The 18,209-nt window shown below is 37.2% G+C and overlaps 1 protein-coding gene across 2 annotated transcripts in view; it reads right to left on the minus strand.

The window, feature by feature from the left end:
* Positions 1-18,209, minus strand: part of LOC140316729 (CUB and sushi domain-containing protein 3-like) — a 241,286-nt gene that overhangs the window by 82,302 nt on the left and 140,775 nt on the right. For both annotated transcript variants that reach the window (XM_072394678.1, XM_072394677.1), the window contains 8 exons: positions 14,899-15,023; positions 14,694-14,790; positions 13,131-13,235; positions 5,752-5,870; positions 4,677-4,746; positions 2,883-2,999; positions 1,453-1,662; positions 68-256 (listed from right to left, as the gene is read on the minus strand). In XM_072394678.1, coding sequence (XP_072250779.1) covers positions 68-256; positions 1,453-1,662; positions 2,883-2,999; positions 4,677-4,746; positions 5,752-5,870; positions 13,131-13,235; positions 14,694-14,790; positions 14,899-15,023 — 1,032 coding nt within the window. The remainder of the gene's footprint in view (positions 1-67; positions 257-1,452; positions 1,663-2,882; positions 3,000-4,676; positions 4,747-5,751; positions 5,871-13,130; positions 13,236-14,693; positions 14,791-14,898; positions 15,024-18,209) is intronic.

Consider the following 18,209-nt stretch of genomic DNA (forward strand, 5'->3'; position numbering starts at 1 on the left):
GCAAATGAGAGAAACCATCAAGAAAACACGCATTCGCATTGTGTTTGTATGACACACTATGCAGTACCTTCACAGCGAGGTACGGGGTGATTCCAGTTTCTGCTGATTCCATGCAAACATGTGAGAGAAGGCTCTCCAAGAAGAGTATAACCCGACAGACACTCGAAGGAAATGGTCATCCCCACGCTGTAGTCCTGACCGATCACTATGCCGTTACGAAATGGTCGGGGGTCGGGACACCTCTGTAGCTCATAGGCTGGAGGGGGAAAAAAAAAGAGAAAGAAACTCTAAGGCTTTAACAATTTGAACATAATAATAAAAGGGATTTTTAACATCTTAAACCTGAGATGAAAAATGGCACAAAACGGGAGCTGTGAGTTAAAAATGAAATCCATCCATAATCGAACAACTTGTAGATCAACCCTCAGCTGCAATGACTTACAGTAATCTATATGACATAATCAGTCCATTATATCATTGTGGAAGACTTCTTGGTCACTCTTATTTACAACGTTGCTCCAGTTAAGTTTTTGTACTGATACAAATTTGAAAACTAAGCTGTGCTACCATGATCTTTTTAGAGAGGCTCTCTCTCTGCAAAACTTCTAAACAAGCCATTCTCCTCCCATCTTCTTGTTCATCTTCACCGAGATTTGTACAGTCTAAGATGTAGCTCTTGGCTTTTTTTCTTAAAATGGTCTGTTCATTGTTGCCATTGTCTGACCACGGGGTTAATTTACTAAGTTGTTTTACTCCTCAAAGGATTGGTCTTAAATGTTCTCCGGTACTGTTTAATATTCCTGACAAATTGAAGGTTGTATTTCCCCGATTATAAATCCTGGTAAAGACCAGATTTTTTTATTATTACTATTATTATTTTTTAAATCATATCCTTATTATAGAAAAAAAATCTTAGAATTGAAAGGGAGAGTACTTTTATCTTTTAGGGATGACGATAAAGTACAGCTATTTACATTGAAAGTGTTAGATTGATAGCACTTTGATATTTTCTAATATAAAGTGCAATACAAATAAAATGTATTATTATTATTATTATTATTATTATTATCATCACTACTATACAATGGTGTAAAAGATAAAACTCCTGGTAGTTAAGCTGCTTAATTTTAAAAACATGATTAAACATTTCTTCATGTTCTCAGTCTATCAACAATACTTCTTTTCAACTTTGGCTTGAAACTCGAAGGCTCTCATGGACATATTCAGCAATGCTGTTATTCAAGGACATATGCTATGAATGTATAAAATGACAATAGCAGTGATATATTTTTCATTATTCTTTCAGCTACTATAATCAACCTCAGTGAAAGCATCTGCCTTGCAAGCCCACTTGCATTTGCAAACTACTCTTAAGCCTTCTTTCATTTCAGATGCTGCTTTAATTAAAAGGGAAATACAAATCAACAGTAGCTACCAATGTTTGGGCCTCACCCTGGTACACGATGTGGAAGCCAGGCTTGTTCTGGGAATAGTCGCTATGGAAGAAGAGTGTGGTTTCGTGGGTAGTGCTAAAGAGAGAGCTGGGCATCACAGGGCCACTAAACCGATCAATCACTGTCCCCGTCTCAAGGCTCCCACTGCGCACCTCCAAATAGTCATGGACAGGCTCTGTGGAGAAGTTTAAAAACTGCAGATGGATCCCTAAAGACCAGAAAGAAAGGGTTAATCTCAAAGTGAGTCGATGTGTATCATACTTTACAATGCTGCACCAATAGGTAAGTAAAAATGCACACATTAAACGAGAAGGCTCTTGTCATTTGGACTGAGAGAGCAGGGAAGAGAATGATACACCTTTGTGGTGAGGGAAAATAAATAAATAAAAAAAAAATCAGAGATACGGACAGAAAGACGGCTTTGGATGGACACAAATATTGCAAAAGCATAGAGGGAAGTAACATGGGCGTGACTCATTAATCAAACCCTGTTCTGCAACATGTAAACAGGAATATGAATAGAATATCCTATATGCAACTTGTGTAAACACCTTAAAATGAAAAATGGTCTTATTAATATATATTAAGAATATTTATGAGCATATACACAAATAGTGACTGATCAGGCCAACCTATTGGTCACTGCTGGAGATTCATCATGACGTATGCACTTTCACAATGTTTTAGTAAGATAACCTCTCCAAGTGGGCATATGAGGTGATGAGCAGTGCTCTCTTTGACAGACACACATGCTCACAAAGGTCCAAATTTCAATTATGAAATGAGCATTCATCAAATCATTATTTCCCGTCCTAATCCACTGACTTGTCAGCATTTCTTGAAGATAAGAGTCAGCAAATTCAAGGGGTATGGTTCTTGCTTTGGATATAATGTATTCCAGGTTTAAATACATTATTTATGTTATGACCCAGCGTTGGACACAATATAAAATAAGATTGAGTTTTAGAAAATAGTTTTTTTATCTTAATTTCAAGTTAAAGTCAAAGTACAATGCAAAGTACAAGCATGACGAGCTCCAGCAGCAAAGGTGGCGAACACCGAGTAAGGCATGCCTTTAACTGACGCTATTACAGGTGAGGCCGATTTAGACAATGAAGATAATGATGTGGAGAGGATGGAACAGAGCTGTTAAGTCCTGCTCAGTCTGAGTGACAAAAGTGATACAGTTACTTAAGCATAAAACAAACCACACCTGCAACACTGAGTCAAATCAAAGTCCCATCATACCATCTCTGCATGTGACTATACAGGTTTTAACTTAGTCTTGTCTTGCTTTTAACAAAATAAGGCAAAGCAATGAGAGGAGAGAAGACACAGAAGACACAGAAGACACAAGAGCTAAAGCAAGAAAAATAGGAGAGGAGATAAGAAGGGAAACAGAAGGGGGCTGATGGGAGGGGTACAGACCGAAGCCGATGGGGAGTTGAACTCTCCAGCTGCAGTCCAGGCTGCTCTGGTAATTCCCTGGGAAGCCTGGGCTGAGTATGACACCGCTGAAGTCTGTCATAGAGCCTCCACACTGAGCTGAGGGAGACCAACCGAGGAGAAAGAACATGTCACTCCTCCACAGAAGGGCTCAATGGGAAAACAAAGAAAAACAACGACTGGGAGCTTGAATATGGAAGGAGGGTAAAGAGCAAACTGTGTGTGTGAGTTCCAGTATATACATAATAACTATTCAGGAATAAAGAAGCATATCAAAGCTCTTTATGCATGCGTTTGCCACACATTTAAAGGCATGTGCTTCATACTTAACTAAGTTAAGTCACTGCCTTTTGTGTTTCACTGCTAGTTCTAGTCTCTACTATTAATAAACAGACTGGCCTTTTTTGTGTATTTCTTTGACTTGTACATTTCTTCTTAAACAGGTGAAAAACAGTCCAATATGGGTGTTCATGCTAACATGACAAACTTGGGCACAGTTCTTGTTTTATGGTCCTATCAATTGTAACAAATGATGGAGTCTATATTCAATACACTGACACACTTTTGCTCAGCTGTGGCAGTGATTAACGCACCCTCTCCCATACCTTTTGTTAGGCTGTGCTAAAGACCACTTCAGCTTGCTGTAAAGGTTACACTCATCTCCCTCTCCCACGGCACATACAGTGCCTTGTTTTAATAGAATTCAATGCACCTGAATGTTCATGTAACTAATTGCTGGATTATTCCATGGACATTTCTGTGGAAAATGGTGGGAGACATGAGATGTATGGCTGTTATTTCTTGGGGGAGTATAAACCAAGGCCAGAATGATATTGAATAAAAAAGTAGAAAAAAACACTAATAGTGGTGCATTGAACCTATTTAATCTGCTTGTTTTGTGAAATGAAAGAGAAGAGGAGAGGGACTTTAGAGGATGCTATAGTGTTTGTGCAGGGGCATGCAACCACTTTGATGTGGGTTTATCGGCAACAAAGTGAATAAAGATCCTGGGGTGTTTGAATGAGCATATGTACATTATACAAGCAAGGAGCTGGGCTGACAAACAAACATATGCATCCAAGAACATGTCTGCCATCTGTAATGCTTACATTTTAGTCTGTGGCAATCTATGAAAACCGCTGGCGCGGAATATATACATGGAGAATGAAGCGTACAAGCGAGCAGTTTGTCTCTGCGGTTTCAGCCATTGTCAGGGTATTTGCACTAATGTGTGTGTGTGTGAGGGTGTTGCTGTGCATGTATAATTGGGGGCAGCAAAACAGCAACATGTGAAATAAGGTAGAACAGTGCTTCCTAAGTAAACTCTGTAATCTAACACAATCAACATCAGTGGAAGTGTCCATGAGACAACAGATTCATCAGGAGGGATCAGAAATCAAACAAGAAATTGAGGTGGTGAAAAGACTTATTGATTTTTAACTGAAGGGGAAAGCAGGGAATTCATAACCCCCCACCCAAGCCACCCAAACACAACCAATATCCATTCCCTGTATTCTACAATGAAATTGCAGCATTCTCAAATACAATAACAGGTACTCTTTCAAGCCACTGATCTATCGTGAGACTATGGCAGACTATAAATAAAACATTGGTGTGGAAAATCCATAAAATTAGAGTGAAGAAAAGTTAAACGAGCCAATGACAAGCTAAATGAATATATAAAAGAAAGGGACTGAGCCTGCGTTGGATGCTACAAACAGTCTACATCATAACCTCATAACTCTGATCAATAGACTGCATAAGATGGTACATTACCTAAACACAGAGGTACAGGGTAATTCCATCTCCTGACGGGTCCAGGCATGCAAGTAATATATGCATTTCCCTGTTCAAGAAAAACAAACACAAACAATTTATTGACTAACTATAAAAACATTGTGCAGTAAAAAATTCTAAATGAGAAGAACAGATTATTTGTCTTTGGAATTGGTACAAATGAGAATTTTAGATTTCCCAAAGTCCTCTAATTATTTTCAATGCTGTTAAGAGTAGAAAAGGAGCTTTCAGGGTTAGGAGAGCAGTGGTCTCTCTCTAAAAGTGACTTTCAATACTCATACTCAGGGATAATGTTTTAACCAAATTAAAATGGTAGTTCTTTCTGTGCCTTTGTGGCAGTAAATATCTTCCTAAAATGCTACGTGTAAACTAACAAACCATAATTATACCAAAGTATTGGCGTCTGCGCACCGTTTTGTTAGGCACACACAAACACAACTGAACTCAAAAGACTCATCTAAGGTTGCTTCCATTTCGACAATGGCCTTAAGTCTATTACTAGTTCAGACATTCAGCCTGAGGATGTGTGTAAGAAGCTGCTGGTTGGTCCAGAGAGAATGTGAAAAGAGATGAATACCAAGCCACAAAGAAAAGTCAGTGTGGGATTAGTGAGGCGACTGTGAGCACAATCCATTGCCTTTGGCCCTAAAAGGTTCTGCAGCTAAAAAACCTCCTGCAACAGTTACTACTCAAGGAGGATTGAATGCTTGAAAAGAGTTAAAGCTACTTGGTAACAGACACAGTCACAAGCTTACTCGCATCCAGGAAGGGAAACATGAAAGCAAAGTATACACAAACCATTAAAAGGGCATAAGCATCAAAAAAGGACAGTAACTGCACAGTTGTATTTTCACATATTTCTTTCCTGCCCTCTCTCTCTCTAACACACACACACACACACACACACACACACACAAATGTCACCACTAACACTGCCTTGATTGACTCAGCCCTTGGGGTACTCATTTAAAAATGCCACTACATTCAGGCGGATATGATTCACTTATCATAGCCATAAGAGAAGTGAAGATCTTTGCTGTACACTTTCACCTACCTGTAATGAAAAGCCTTGATCACACTGGAAGGAAACCATGTCGCCCACAGTGTAGCGATCCCCCACTTTTTGGCCGTTACTGGGAAGCATCGGCTCTGGGCACGAATCCAAACCTATTGCTTAGGACAGAGTCACGACACACAAGTGTGGACAGCGATCATTCTTCTGCATAACATGGCAACTATGAACATTAATTGCATAGTGACAGAATCAGAAAGTGCCAGAATCAGAAATAAATACAAAAATGTATAATAATAAATATAAGACTGAAATACAATACAAAAATGAATCATTTGGTGTTAAATAGGATAAAATGAATGTAATAGGAAAATAATACATGAATCAATACAGGGATAAAAATAAAGAATAAAATCAATTTAAATAAAAATTATCTGGCAAAGTAAAAAAGTATTAAAGCAATAAATGATTGCATTTATTTAGTTTTTTATGCTTTGACATATTCATCTCTTGAGCCATTTATTTGCCTTTGTTTTAGTTTCTGATTATGGCAGTGCCAGTCTTCCAGGCAATTGCACAGGTAATTGAAATATACTAAAAACACATCTCATAAAATCTATATGGAGAAAAAGGATCAATCTGATTAAACTCAAACTTCCTCATAAATATAACAGAACCTTATGTCAACTAGCTTGTAATGGCATAAAATCTATGCATTGCTTTTCCACATTATTATATTTAGAAACTGGAATAAACCATCACACTACTGTCTTTGTAGATGTGATCACAAAATCTGTGACTGTAATCTGAAGCGATCGCTGTGAAACTATAAAGCGACCTTCTAAATAATTACTCGACAGACTAAGTCAACTCTATTGGAACAGAATGATTACAGTGTCACTTAAAGGCCTAATAGTGTGTTTTAATGGCTTAAAAGCAAAAGTGATGCTTTGGGCTATATAAATGTGTGACATTTTAAGTGATTTGAAGCTATATTAATATATATATTGAAGAAAAAAAAACTGAGACCAAAATATAGTGAGGTTTGAAGAGACAAGGAACAGCTTTAGCATTTTACTTCATTATTAGCAGATCTATAATTCTGTTTGTCAGTTAAAAAAAATGCCTCCCAGGAAGTTTTTGAACTGGCACAACTCATACGTTAATGAGTTGTTTAAATGCTTTTTGGTTACATAACATTCCATTTAAACAGGCTGCTTGGAAAGGTAATGTTTGTGATAACTCTGAAAAAGCATATTTACAAAGTTTCCTCTATGATGCATTTTTAGTAAGGTATCCTGAGGGAGAGAATTAATGGGAAGGAGTATATGCAACATAAGCAACTCATGAAAATCACATTAATCCGTGTTTAGGAACAGACAAGCACATATACATGCCACTTTAAGACATATAGAAAATATAGACAATGGTTCAAGCACTCTCATTCAAGCCCTCTCAAATATATAACAAGTCCAAACAAGGCTGTATGTTGATGAGTGTAAACATGGCAGCATATATAGCAAACCACAATATACAAAAAAATTTAAAAGGCAACTCATCAGAGAGCTGAATAACAGCAGTGGTCAGTCAACTCGACACCCAGGGGAGTTTAGAGAGGATATTTGAGTGGGAGATGATGGTAACCCAAAGAGGCTCAGAGCATGAAGCAGTGTAAAAGCAGCCAAAGATTCAACAATTCAGCTAAAAAAAGAGACTCTGTACAAGTGGTGTGGGTGGATCCTTTGAAACTAAGAAGTTTTGTCATATGTGGGTTTAAATAAGAATATTACTTTGAAAATTTTAATTGATTTCTAGGAGATTTGGTTACGCAAGTCACGATTATGAGACTGCCGCAAGGTAAGTCTGTCATCAAAGCACAATGCTGCTATAAATTAAACAGTTTTGTTTGATAATCACATGACTTAAGTATAGGGAACAGTCAGCCTTCATAATGCAGTGCTATGTGAGACTAGGAAACAGATAAAGCAGTGTATTGTTTTTTTCTCAAATAGTAGCTCATACAATGAAAATGATATAATTTACAAGAAAGTCTGATGTAGGATACACTGACCCTTGGTTTGCATTACATACAGGAGCAAAAATGTGTAATGTATAAATCTTTCAACATTGTGAAGAAGCTTTTAAAATAACCTGATTTCAGCAAAAATATATGTTCTTCAAGCATATGTTGATGCCAGAATTTAAATAAAAAATACCAGAGGCAAGGTACCAAAACTTAAAGGAGGCATCCCAGTATCTAATGTGTTCAGTTTCTGTTGCTACATTTGGTATTTACTGTATTTATAAAAGAAAGAAAACCCTTGGATTGCCTGATGAAGTTGTTTAATTCTGTTTATGGGGTTATGGAATAAGTTCACTGTTTTGAGAGATTAATATAAACATACACGTTCCCTGTGTAGAAATCCCTCAGTTAGCTCTCCTATAGCCGCAAGTAGCCACATAACAGCACCTATGAGCTAACAGAGCTATAGTACATGTTCGATCATTCATTCATCTTAAAGTATTGGTGAAATAAAGACAGATATGCCTTATTTAGAGGCTGCATAGTCCCTGCCCTGTTCACTCTGTTATATGGATATACGCCGATCGCGAGTTGTCTAAATATCATCTGAAGGACGCCGACTTTCACCAAACTGTTCTCGGTGAGTAGATAAACATATTTCATGCCAGAAATAAGGTCTAGGTTTAAAAATACCAGAGTTCCCCTTTAAACAGACCTCCGGTCAGGTTAAGAGTGGGTGCCCTCAAACATATGGCTCCAGTTCCTGTTGCGCTCTAGGTAATTTACAGTCAAACTGTCAAAATTCCCATTTTGGCAGGTACAGCTGTCATCGTGCTGTCAGAAGGTCAGTAGCTGTACCTGCATGTGCAACCACGACTGGAACGATTCCCGTCTTCATCAAACTTGCATGATATTTCTATGAGGATTTAAGAGGATTTTAAGAAATCCAAAACTAACCAGTGGATTTTCAACGGGACAACGTACGTGTCACAATGGTTGTAGAGTCCCTATTTAAGCGTCTTGTAACTGTGAGGTTATCTCCTGCTGTTTCCACTGCATAATGTGACTTTACATAAATCTAATCATTTCAGCAGTTAAAAAAAAAAAATCTTTTACATTCTTCTGCATACATGTGTTTGTGTGTGTGTGTGTGTGTGTGTGTAAGTACATGTAAAACACCACTGAAAAAGACAACAACAACTGTTTAGTATTCAAAATAAGTAGAAGGACCCTGAATGCAAAGACAAAATGCCATGATAATAAACGCCACCTGGCAGATGAAGAAGCAAAACACACAGATTACAAAATATGGAACAGTTTCCTTTGAGGAAAAAAAGCCTTTTCATAAAGGTGTACACAAATGGAATAGCAAAATGAAGGTTATTTGCATCAAGCATAATAATGTGTTTATGCAGCAACCACAGCACTGAAAACTGAGAGCTTAACATAATTAAGAGCTACTTTGAGGGGGTGGTGGGAAATGCAAATGTCTCTATTTCAGTCATGTAATCTCTAACTGTCTTTATCTCTGAAAGAGTAAAAGTTTGTAATATCATGATATTCTTCCTGTTTTATGTTGATCATCATGATGTACATCTCAGACCATCAACATCTTTTTGTACATATGGCCTCTTTCATAAATATAATCCAATCACTCATAATTACTTTGACAATTTAATGATCTGCACCATTAACTAAAAGTAACCAACATTTTTATGAGTAACTTTAACAACCTGACACTAGCTTTGATTTTCCTGAAATTGAACACAAGTGCTTTTGATAGTTGGGGAGAATAAGCCATTAATAATAATTAATAATAACAAGGGCAAAAAGAACATCTTGTCATGATGCCGTACAAGTTGGAAGCAGGAAATAAGTCCAATTCCTGTGTTACATAACAAGAGTGTTCTTAATGTAATGTATTACTGCATTTAATGGTATTCTAATTATATGAATAAACTGTGTGCGGAAAGTTAGTCAGGGATTCAATAGTCATTAGTCATGTGAGCTTCTCCCACTAATAATCAGTGAGTAGGGAGGAGCAATATCTCTGAATTAGTCAGTAAGTATCCAGAGGATATTTGCTATGCACCAAGCACACACAGTGGAGTGTAGAGATATACAAAGGGCCGTGTATGTAGTTCTGTGTAATATTTATGTGACACAGTGTTAGTAAAAGAAGACCCACATATTACTGAATCAGCACAAAATAATATGCAACATACCCCACTTGTATAATTTACTGATGAGAAAGATTATTCTGTGTGCTTTTGAAAAAACAGCTGTGAGTGGTATAATTTGTGAGAGCAACTACTGAGTCCGTGTCCAACCAATTTGAAATGATACATGTGTTAGTTTGACTAAAAATGTGAAAAGATGTGGTCTGAGCAGGCAGCAGCTTAAGCTATTTTCTATCTGAAGAAAAAAGCACAGAAATGAACTCTGCTTCTTAAAGATATGTTCACCTTAGCCACTCCTCCATTGCTGCAGGAAGGCAAGCGACAATGTATGTACTTTGGAAGCAGTAATAAATAAAGTTGACTATATGTTGTTCTCCAAGTAACAGAGTGGCACAGTTACAAAAATTAGCAGATGATTTTTTGTCATACAAATATAATTGCCATTAGTGGTTTAATTATCCATGATAATTTTAGGCCATTTTTATGCTATAATCATTCTAGAATTTAATAATTCCCTTAACAAATATTCACTTTATCTTTGTTATTATTGTTACAATACTACAGTTTGTATTATTATTATTATTATTATTATTATTATTATTATTATTATTATTATTATTATTATTATTATTGTTGTTGTTGTTGTTATTATTATTATTATTAACAACATTATTGTTTTCATTCACTTAACAATATTCACTGGTATTCACTGAGAGAATACCAGCCTTATACTGAAAGTAAACACAGGAACATAAGCTTGAAAAATGTTTGTGTAAATATATATTTCTGTTTGCCTTTACGGATAAATAAACAAAAAATGCACATGGCAGATATGCCAGGTCCACGGCAGAGGACATTTGTACACCGAGGTGATATCATTTAGGGGGCAAGGACTCGAGCTGTCAGTCTGTCAGCTCTATTAATTAGTGGAAAACTATGTGTAGAGGTTACCCGCCTTTGTCAGTTTCAGCTAAATTAAGACAATTATCCAACCACTAGCAGATTTATCTCACATTTAATGGTTGATTATGAACAGCCTGTAAATATATGCTTTTAGTCTTAAATGTGGAAGGATTTCTCCATGATAAATAACATTTTCTTAAAAAAAAAAAAGAAAAAGTGAAAAAAAATCCAAGTATTCATAACAGCAATCTTAGTACTGCAATGCTATTACATCAGAGTTCATTCTTTTTGCACAGACAAATATCAGTGCTTCACTGCTTCTAAAGGGGTTCCCCATGTCTCAGTACTGAGACCCTTTCTCTTTGCTATATACATGGCCTATGAGCTCTTGGTACAGGCAATGCTTATCTCCTGCCTAAACTGCTGCAAAGCTCGTTTTGCTGGCCTCTCTGCTCAAACAGCATTGGGGTGACCAAGACACATGCCACATGATTCAAATTGTTATCATATTTGCATATATGGAAATAATTTAGGCCTGTGCAGACTGCAGTGACAGAAGCCCACTGTGGGGCTTTATTGGGATGCAACTGCCATGCTGCCTGTGTGAGAATTTCAGTTTGTACAGCTATAGCACACTGCCTTAGAAAAGCTGGTTAAATACTTGATTCCTAAGATGTTGTGGTGAGGGGAGGTAGACAGACTTTCTATGTTGGGTCTCAATGGAACATAACAATAAAAAAATAATGCTTTACAACAGATGGTTTTGACTTTTTTTCTGCTCATCATTCTGAGCATTATTTGGTAGTGAAGAACTAGACATTGTCAAAAGAAATTGTTTCCCAGTCAGCAAGTGTTGAAATAATTTACAAAAAATTAACCCAACTAAAGGTAATAATTGAGGGTTGGAATTGACTAAATAACTCTGAATCTGCCATAATCTGTAAAATAGAAGATTACAAACTGGAAAATAACAGCCTAAAAGAAACTTAAAAGAAAATACCTAATAATTAGTAGATCCAAAGGGAGGCAACATGGCTAAATCACATATATTAGAAATATATCTCAGTAAGTAGACAGTACATATGTCATGCAAGGAAATTAATACCAACACCAACAGGAAAAGTAGAGAGGAGTTTTAAGGGAGCCTGGATTATTCAAAGATTTGAGGACTGACTTTCATGTACATTACAAAGGAAGCTGTTGCAAAATCTAAGAGACACAGAAAGAGCTGACTGAGAGGCATGGCACTAAAGTGATTCTCAGCAGTTGGCACGAGTTATAGTAGAAAGGATATATTGATATGGCAACACACTTGTTCAAAGAAAGAGAAATGAAGCACAAACTAAGAGACATGACTGTGAAGTCATTCTCAATAGTGGTATGACACCCCCCGACTCACAAGTCTGACAGCTAAAGCAGATTTACCGACAGCTATGTTTCTTCATACTTGTAATGCACTTTCTGGATCTGACTGTTAGCTTAAATCGATGTCAATGCTCAGCTAACTGTTAACAGATTTGTTATGATACCAGTTCCCCTTCTGTCTCTGTGCTGTCTAAATCCTCTTACTTTATCTCAACATTATGAATCTCATATCTCCTCTACTCCTAATTTCTCTGTGGTTGTGGACTGCCATAGATGCACATTGCAGACAAAGAGTCTTCCACAGAAACAGCCATACATTTTAGTAAGTGCGTGGTAAATAACAAACCTACAAGATGACAAAATGTGAGGAGCAAATAGAGAAAACACCAGCTTAAAATTCAACTGAGAGACAAAACCACAGGGAGAAAGAGCCTGATATGTCAATAGTGGACTATTTCATAATATATCTCCCCTATATTCATTTGCATAATTTTTGACTGGGAGCACTTAGGATATGTCACTCCACTGGAGCCAGGCACACTTTTTAAATGTTGGTACACCATAAAACACATTTAAGCACACTCTTTAGCGAGTAAGCCCCTAAGTGAATAGCCCACTGAGAGATGAGGAGATTCCAGTCTTAAATTAAAATTAAAATGTGCACTAACTTGAAGCTATGTGAGAATTTAAAGAGTAAAACCGCAGGAGAATAAGAGGCTGATATGCCAGAGATGCAGATACAATGACTGAAAATCATAAGGTAGAAAGAGGATGAATAACACCACTCACACACAACATCTTTGCAAGTCCAACTGTGCTACTCAGACCAGCTGTCCCTCTTATTTCTTTTACCCCTGTGCAGCAGCTGGATGCCACTGGCAGATGTACACAGACATAAAGTAACAACAGACGAAGTGACAGAAAGGCAGACACGCTGTCTCTCCTCATACCTGTGTACTCCAAGTGAAAACCAGCGGCAGATACACTGATGTCAGACTGGAAGGTCAAGTACAGGTTGTTGGAGGTGCTGTTTAGCAGTTGGGGAATTGTTGTACCTGTATTATACAACACAGAGTATATGGTTTAGCCCATTTCTAGTCTAAATTCCAGATGTAAGCTAATGAAAAGAACATATGTGCAACATATTAGAGTTATTATCATATATTGGCAATGCACAATATATTGTATGTCTAACCTGACTTTTTCCACAATACATGGTTCCTATACAATTTCCATTAAAAAAAAAAAAAAAAACAATACTTTCCCGCAGTTGAGCTTCAAGATTTTTAAAAAGAGCAATTATTGACAATTTGAGCACAAACATTTTATTTAGAAGTTTAATGAAAGGTTTTGTCCAAAAATCAACATGCATGATATATTTTGACCATGTAAGCTATACGAGTATAAATGCAAGCAATCCAATGCACAGAATGTCATTCGAGTTGCGATACTCAGTGGGCAATACACAAAAGCACCAACATCTCTGTCCAAGGAGAGTGTAAACTAATCGATGTAATCCATTTTCTTCCCACCTCTCCTAAACAAAATGAATATACCACACAATCCAATGAATGTAATACTAAATATTTTTGGCAACCCCATTATTTTAAATGTCATTTTTATAAGAGAAGAAAGTAAGTTATACAAAAATAAAAATAAAAAAGGTGGAGAAATGATGGATATCTCTATCTTTTATCTTTTATACTTTTTTGAAAAGTAAGGAAGTACAGTAAGGAAAATGGTCTGAAATAGCTTTTCATAACCGTGTGATAAGAGCAATAATTGGGCTGAATGAATCATAGTGTGTAAATCATGACACATCTCTTTTAAAACTTGAGACCCATTAATCAAACCCAGGAACCAAGCGAGGTCTACAATCTTAGCTCACTGAAGCATACCATTGTATGTGTAGCAATGATGAGGTCAGAGATAATTTTCTCTGTTCAAGGTATATTTCTTTAGAAATTTGCAGCCTAATTACAATCACCTCATCAGTTTAACCCAAGCTACAGTAAAACTGATTTAGAGCCATTTAAAATGTTTAACCTTATCACACTCCATCTCTACACAGCACAGCTGTGCCATCGAGTCACTTCACTTTTTAAAGAGTTTCGTTCTAAAATGAGACATTCACCACTTGAGAAATTTGACAGCTTGTTTCATAAAAATTATATTGCTGCAAACGTCATTATACAACACTAGTTCATTTTATTCTCTGACTGTAGGACTTTGGCCTTTTTCTTGTTGGTTACTATATGGCAAGTGCACAATTTCCATGAAGTGAGCTGTACAGCAACAATAAAATTGTGAAATTCCAAATTGAAATATGGCTTACATAATGAAAATATCTACTGCAAAGACGGAAGGACTTTCTCCCTCTGACTTTTGGACAGTCTTCTCAAAGGGCAGGCCATCAGTGCTATCGCCACACGTGTCTGCTGCTGGAGCGTGGTGACTTCTGATTGAAATTCAAGTGGGAGCTGACTACTAAAATTCAGTTAAATGAGATTTACCTGAGTAGCTACCAAGCCTTGGAGCATTGCCATCAACTCCATCAAAAAAGTCCAGTGAATCCCAGTTGTGTTCTGTGGCAAAGGTCACAACCTGAATCTAAAAAAGAAAAACACCCTTACTGATATCAAATAGTGAATAATGAATACGCTCCTAAATAAATCTCCCTATTTGATCAAACATGAAGCTGCAAATGTTTCCTCTCACTTGTATTCCGGCTCCCTCTGGAACAGAGATTCTCCAAGCACAGTTAAGGTAGTTGGCATATGGTTCAGGGTATCCAGGGGAGAGGATAGTCCCTTTGCGGTCAGTTAATACTCCACCACAGGGAACTAGACAAATGATGACATATTGGGAAAGAAAGAGAAGAAAAGAAGAGTCAGTCTTAAAAAAAAAAAAATAATCATCCTTAATACACTCAGTCACAGTGAGAAGTGGGCAGGCATCACAGCGGGGTTACAGCTGACTGTCAGGCTTCAAAAGGGTGTTTCTGCCTTCCATAAATGTCCACTAATAAAATCATTTCAAAGGCTTAACTATAAAAATACTTTCTGCAACGAAACCCAATTGATTCTACAGAAAGAGTTGGAGTTCTATGATAAAGCCAGCTATAATAATGATAGGTTCTACTTGCATTAAGTAAATTAAAACTATATCATTATGATTTAACAGTCAGTGAACCGTAGCAGTGGAAGCACTCACTTATCTGGTGCTCTGCACAGAACAGTCAACCTCTGATGACTAATGTCAACTTTCACAGCCCAAATGAAACACACTCTTCAACTGCAGAGGCTTTTCTATGTTCCCCCCATTTCTACCAATTCCTCTAGTAATGTATCTATAAAGCCCTTAGCTCTCAGATAAATACTAAATTGGAACGACTCACCAGGTTGTGCTGACATTGTTGGACATCGTGACACGTTTGTGCTCGAATAAAGAACTAAATAATAGAAGAGTTGGGCACAGTTGCAATTTCTTTAATGCTTTTCAGACAGGTGCCAATTGCCTTTGTATTCGCCAAAAAAACTCTATGTAGAGTTTGGCTCCACTTTTTGCTCATTAAGGATTCCGTTAACATAGCCGTATAGTTAAAAATTCTTTGGGTTATTATGCACAACAAAACACGACACGAAACGCTGTCCCCTTTCAGCTGAAATATACAGTAGCTGTTTTTCTTGTCATCTCTGTTCTCTTCTGAACCATTGTACTGCTGTCAGCGGCTGGAATTGATACATCTTTTAAGCCATTGCATACGTTTCAACACAAATGACAGATGCTACTTGCCATAGAGGGGAAAAAAGTGGAATACAAGTAACTTAATCAATCAAACTTCTCTTAGTTTTTTTTTTTTTATTATGTCCCAATCACTCTTTCACTCCCAATCCAGAGTCGTGTGTTCCTTGGGTTTTCTAAAGGTGTAACATAATGAAATAAAAAGCTAAAGAAATATTAGACCCATCTTCTTTTGCATCCAGTCAATATAAGGTAGAAGATGCTTTATTAGATAATCCCCCTTCCCATAGACACATTGTGAATGAGGCCATAATGACTACTTTGTTCTTTTCCTTCTGAGTGACACATTAGAGAAAATTACTCTGTTCTGCATCTCAAAGCAATCCTGCAGTGGGGAAATTACTTTCAAATATTCACCACCATGGAATAACTTCTTCTGCAAAGGCGTGCCATGTATAGAGCGTTCAGTGCTGGAGTCAATAAACTCCAAACTGAGGGATATGAGCTTGTGTCATTGTTTTGAAGTCGACTCTACAAATAAGAAATGAACAGATCAATGACAATAGAGAGCAATAAAATACCACAGTAAAATTGTCACATCCTGCAGACATTACCTAAAGACTTCTTAGAGGTATGAGGGGTTATGCAATCAATAACAGTGGCTAATGACCGGTGTCCAATGTCATATATCTTTGTTGCTGTTATATACAGATATTTTCTGCTGATTCTCCAAAAATGATGTTATATTTCAAGTATCCATTCATGTTTCAAGTATTAATTTAATAAAAGTCTTATATTTGTGTAAACTAAATTCATACATAAATGATATATTTTCTGCCTATGTTTTGATAATATCATGACAGTGTGCAAGTCAGATATGGCGCCATGCAAAAGTTTAGGAGCCCTAAACAATAAGTAAAAGGTGGTAAATTAAAGAGGACAGATTTCTTCAATATTTAACCTAAACTATCTTATTTCTACCTTTTACAGAATAAACAAGGAAAGGGCCAAAAGCTAAACTTTAAGTACAGTAGTTAGCAACACCACCTATGACTAGTATCAAAGCAGTAAACAGTTTTTGCAACTGGCTACATGTAAAAGTCTTTCAGTACTTTTGTTTGCCACTATTTCTGCAAAAGACTTCAAATTCTGTGAGCTTCTTGGACCGGCATACATTCCTCTGATGAGGTCAGTTGACAAATGTTTGATGATGTTTGGACAAATCCTTCAGCTTGCACCTCTTGGATTTCTTTATGTGTGTGGGATCCTCATTATGTTGTACAAGATGTCTTAGCTTAATTTTGCTTCTATCTTTAAGCAAGGTGTGACATTTGCTTCCAGATTTTTTAATGTATTAGCTTGAAGTCATTATGCCCACTACAACTGAAATGTCCTCTTTGCCACTGACTGAAACACAAGCACAAAGCATGACTGATCAAACTCCCCTGTTTTTCTCCAAACATTTCTCTCTTTTGATTTCATGAGTATACAGGTCTTGTTTCCAAAAAGTATCAACTTTTTCGCAGGGATTTGGTTTGCCTTTCTCGCGAAACTATAAGCTGTCCTCCTGGGAAGTTTTCTTGGAGTCTGTTTGAATGGAATTTTCGCAGAGTAAGGTTCCTGAAAAGACCCAAAGTATCTGAGTGGCAGGCATGATAAGAGCTGGGTAAATTTTCTAATTGGTAATAAAATTAGCCTCAGTGCTTCCTTTAGCATCTCCTTTAGCAAAAAGGAAAATTGGGACCATCATTTACAAAATGTAAGGAGACAATTCTGTCTCCTTCTGGGTCAGGAATAGGTTTTTTTCCCAAGCAGAGGAGTCTAAGTATCTCTGGATCTTGTTCACGAGTGATGGCAAGTCAGAACAAGAGATGGACAGATGGATTAGATCTTCTTCAGCAGTAATGAGGGTATTGCACCGGTGCGTTGTCGTCAAAAAGGAGCTGAGCCAAAAGGTGACGCTGTACATTCACTGGTCCATCTTCGTTCCAATCCACACCCATGGTCACAAGCTTTGGGTATTGACCAAAAGAATGAGATTGCACAGTTGAAATAGCTTTCCTTTGGCGGATGGCTGGCCTCAGCCTTAGGGATAAGCTGAGGTGCTTGAGCATCTAGGGGGAACTCGGAGTAGTGTCGCTGCTCCTTCACATTGAAAGGAAACAGCAGAGTTAGTTTGGGCATATGATCAGGATCTCTCCTGGTAGCGTCACTTTGGAGACTTTTTGGGCATATCTGAATGAGATGAGGCCCTTGGGTAGACCCAGATTACACAGGAGGGATTA

Source organism: Leuresthes tenuis, unplaced genomic scaffold, assembly GCF_036924035.1.
Source record: "Leuresthes tenuis unplaced genomic scaffold, fLeuTen1.0.hap1 SCAF_10, whole genome shotgun sequence".
Taxonomy (NCBI): domain Eukaryota; kingdom Metazoa; phylum Chordata; class Actinopteri; order Atheriniformes; family Atherinopsidae; genus Leuresthes; species Leuresthes tenuis.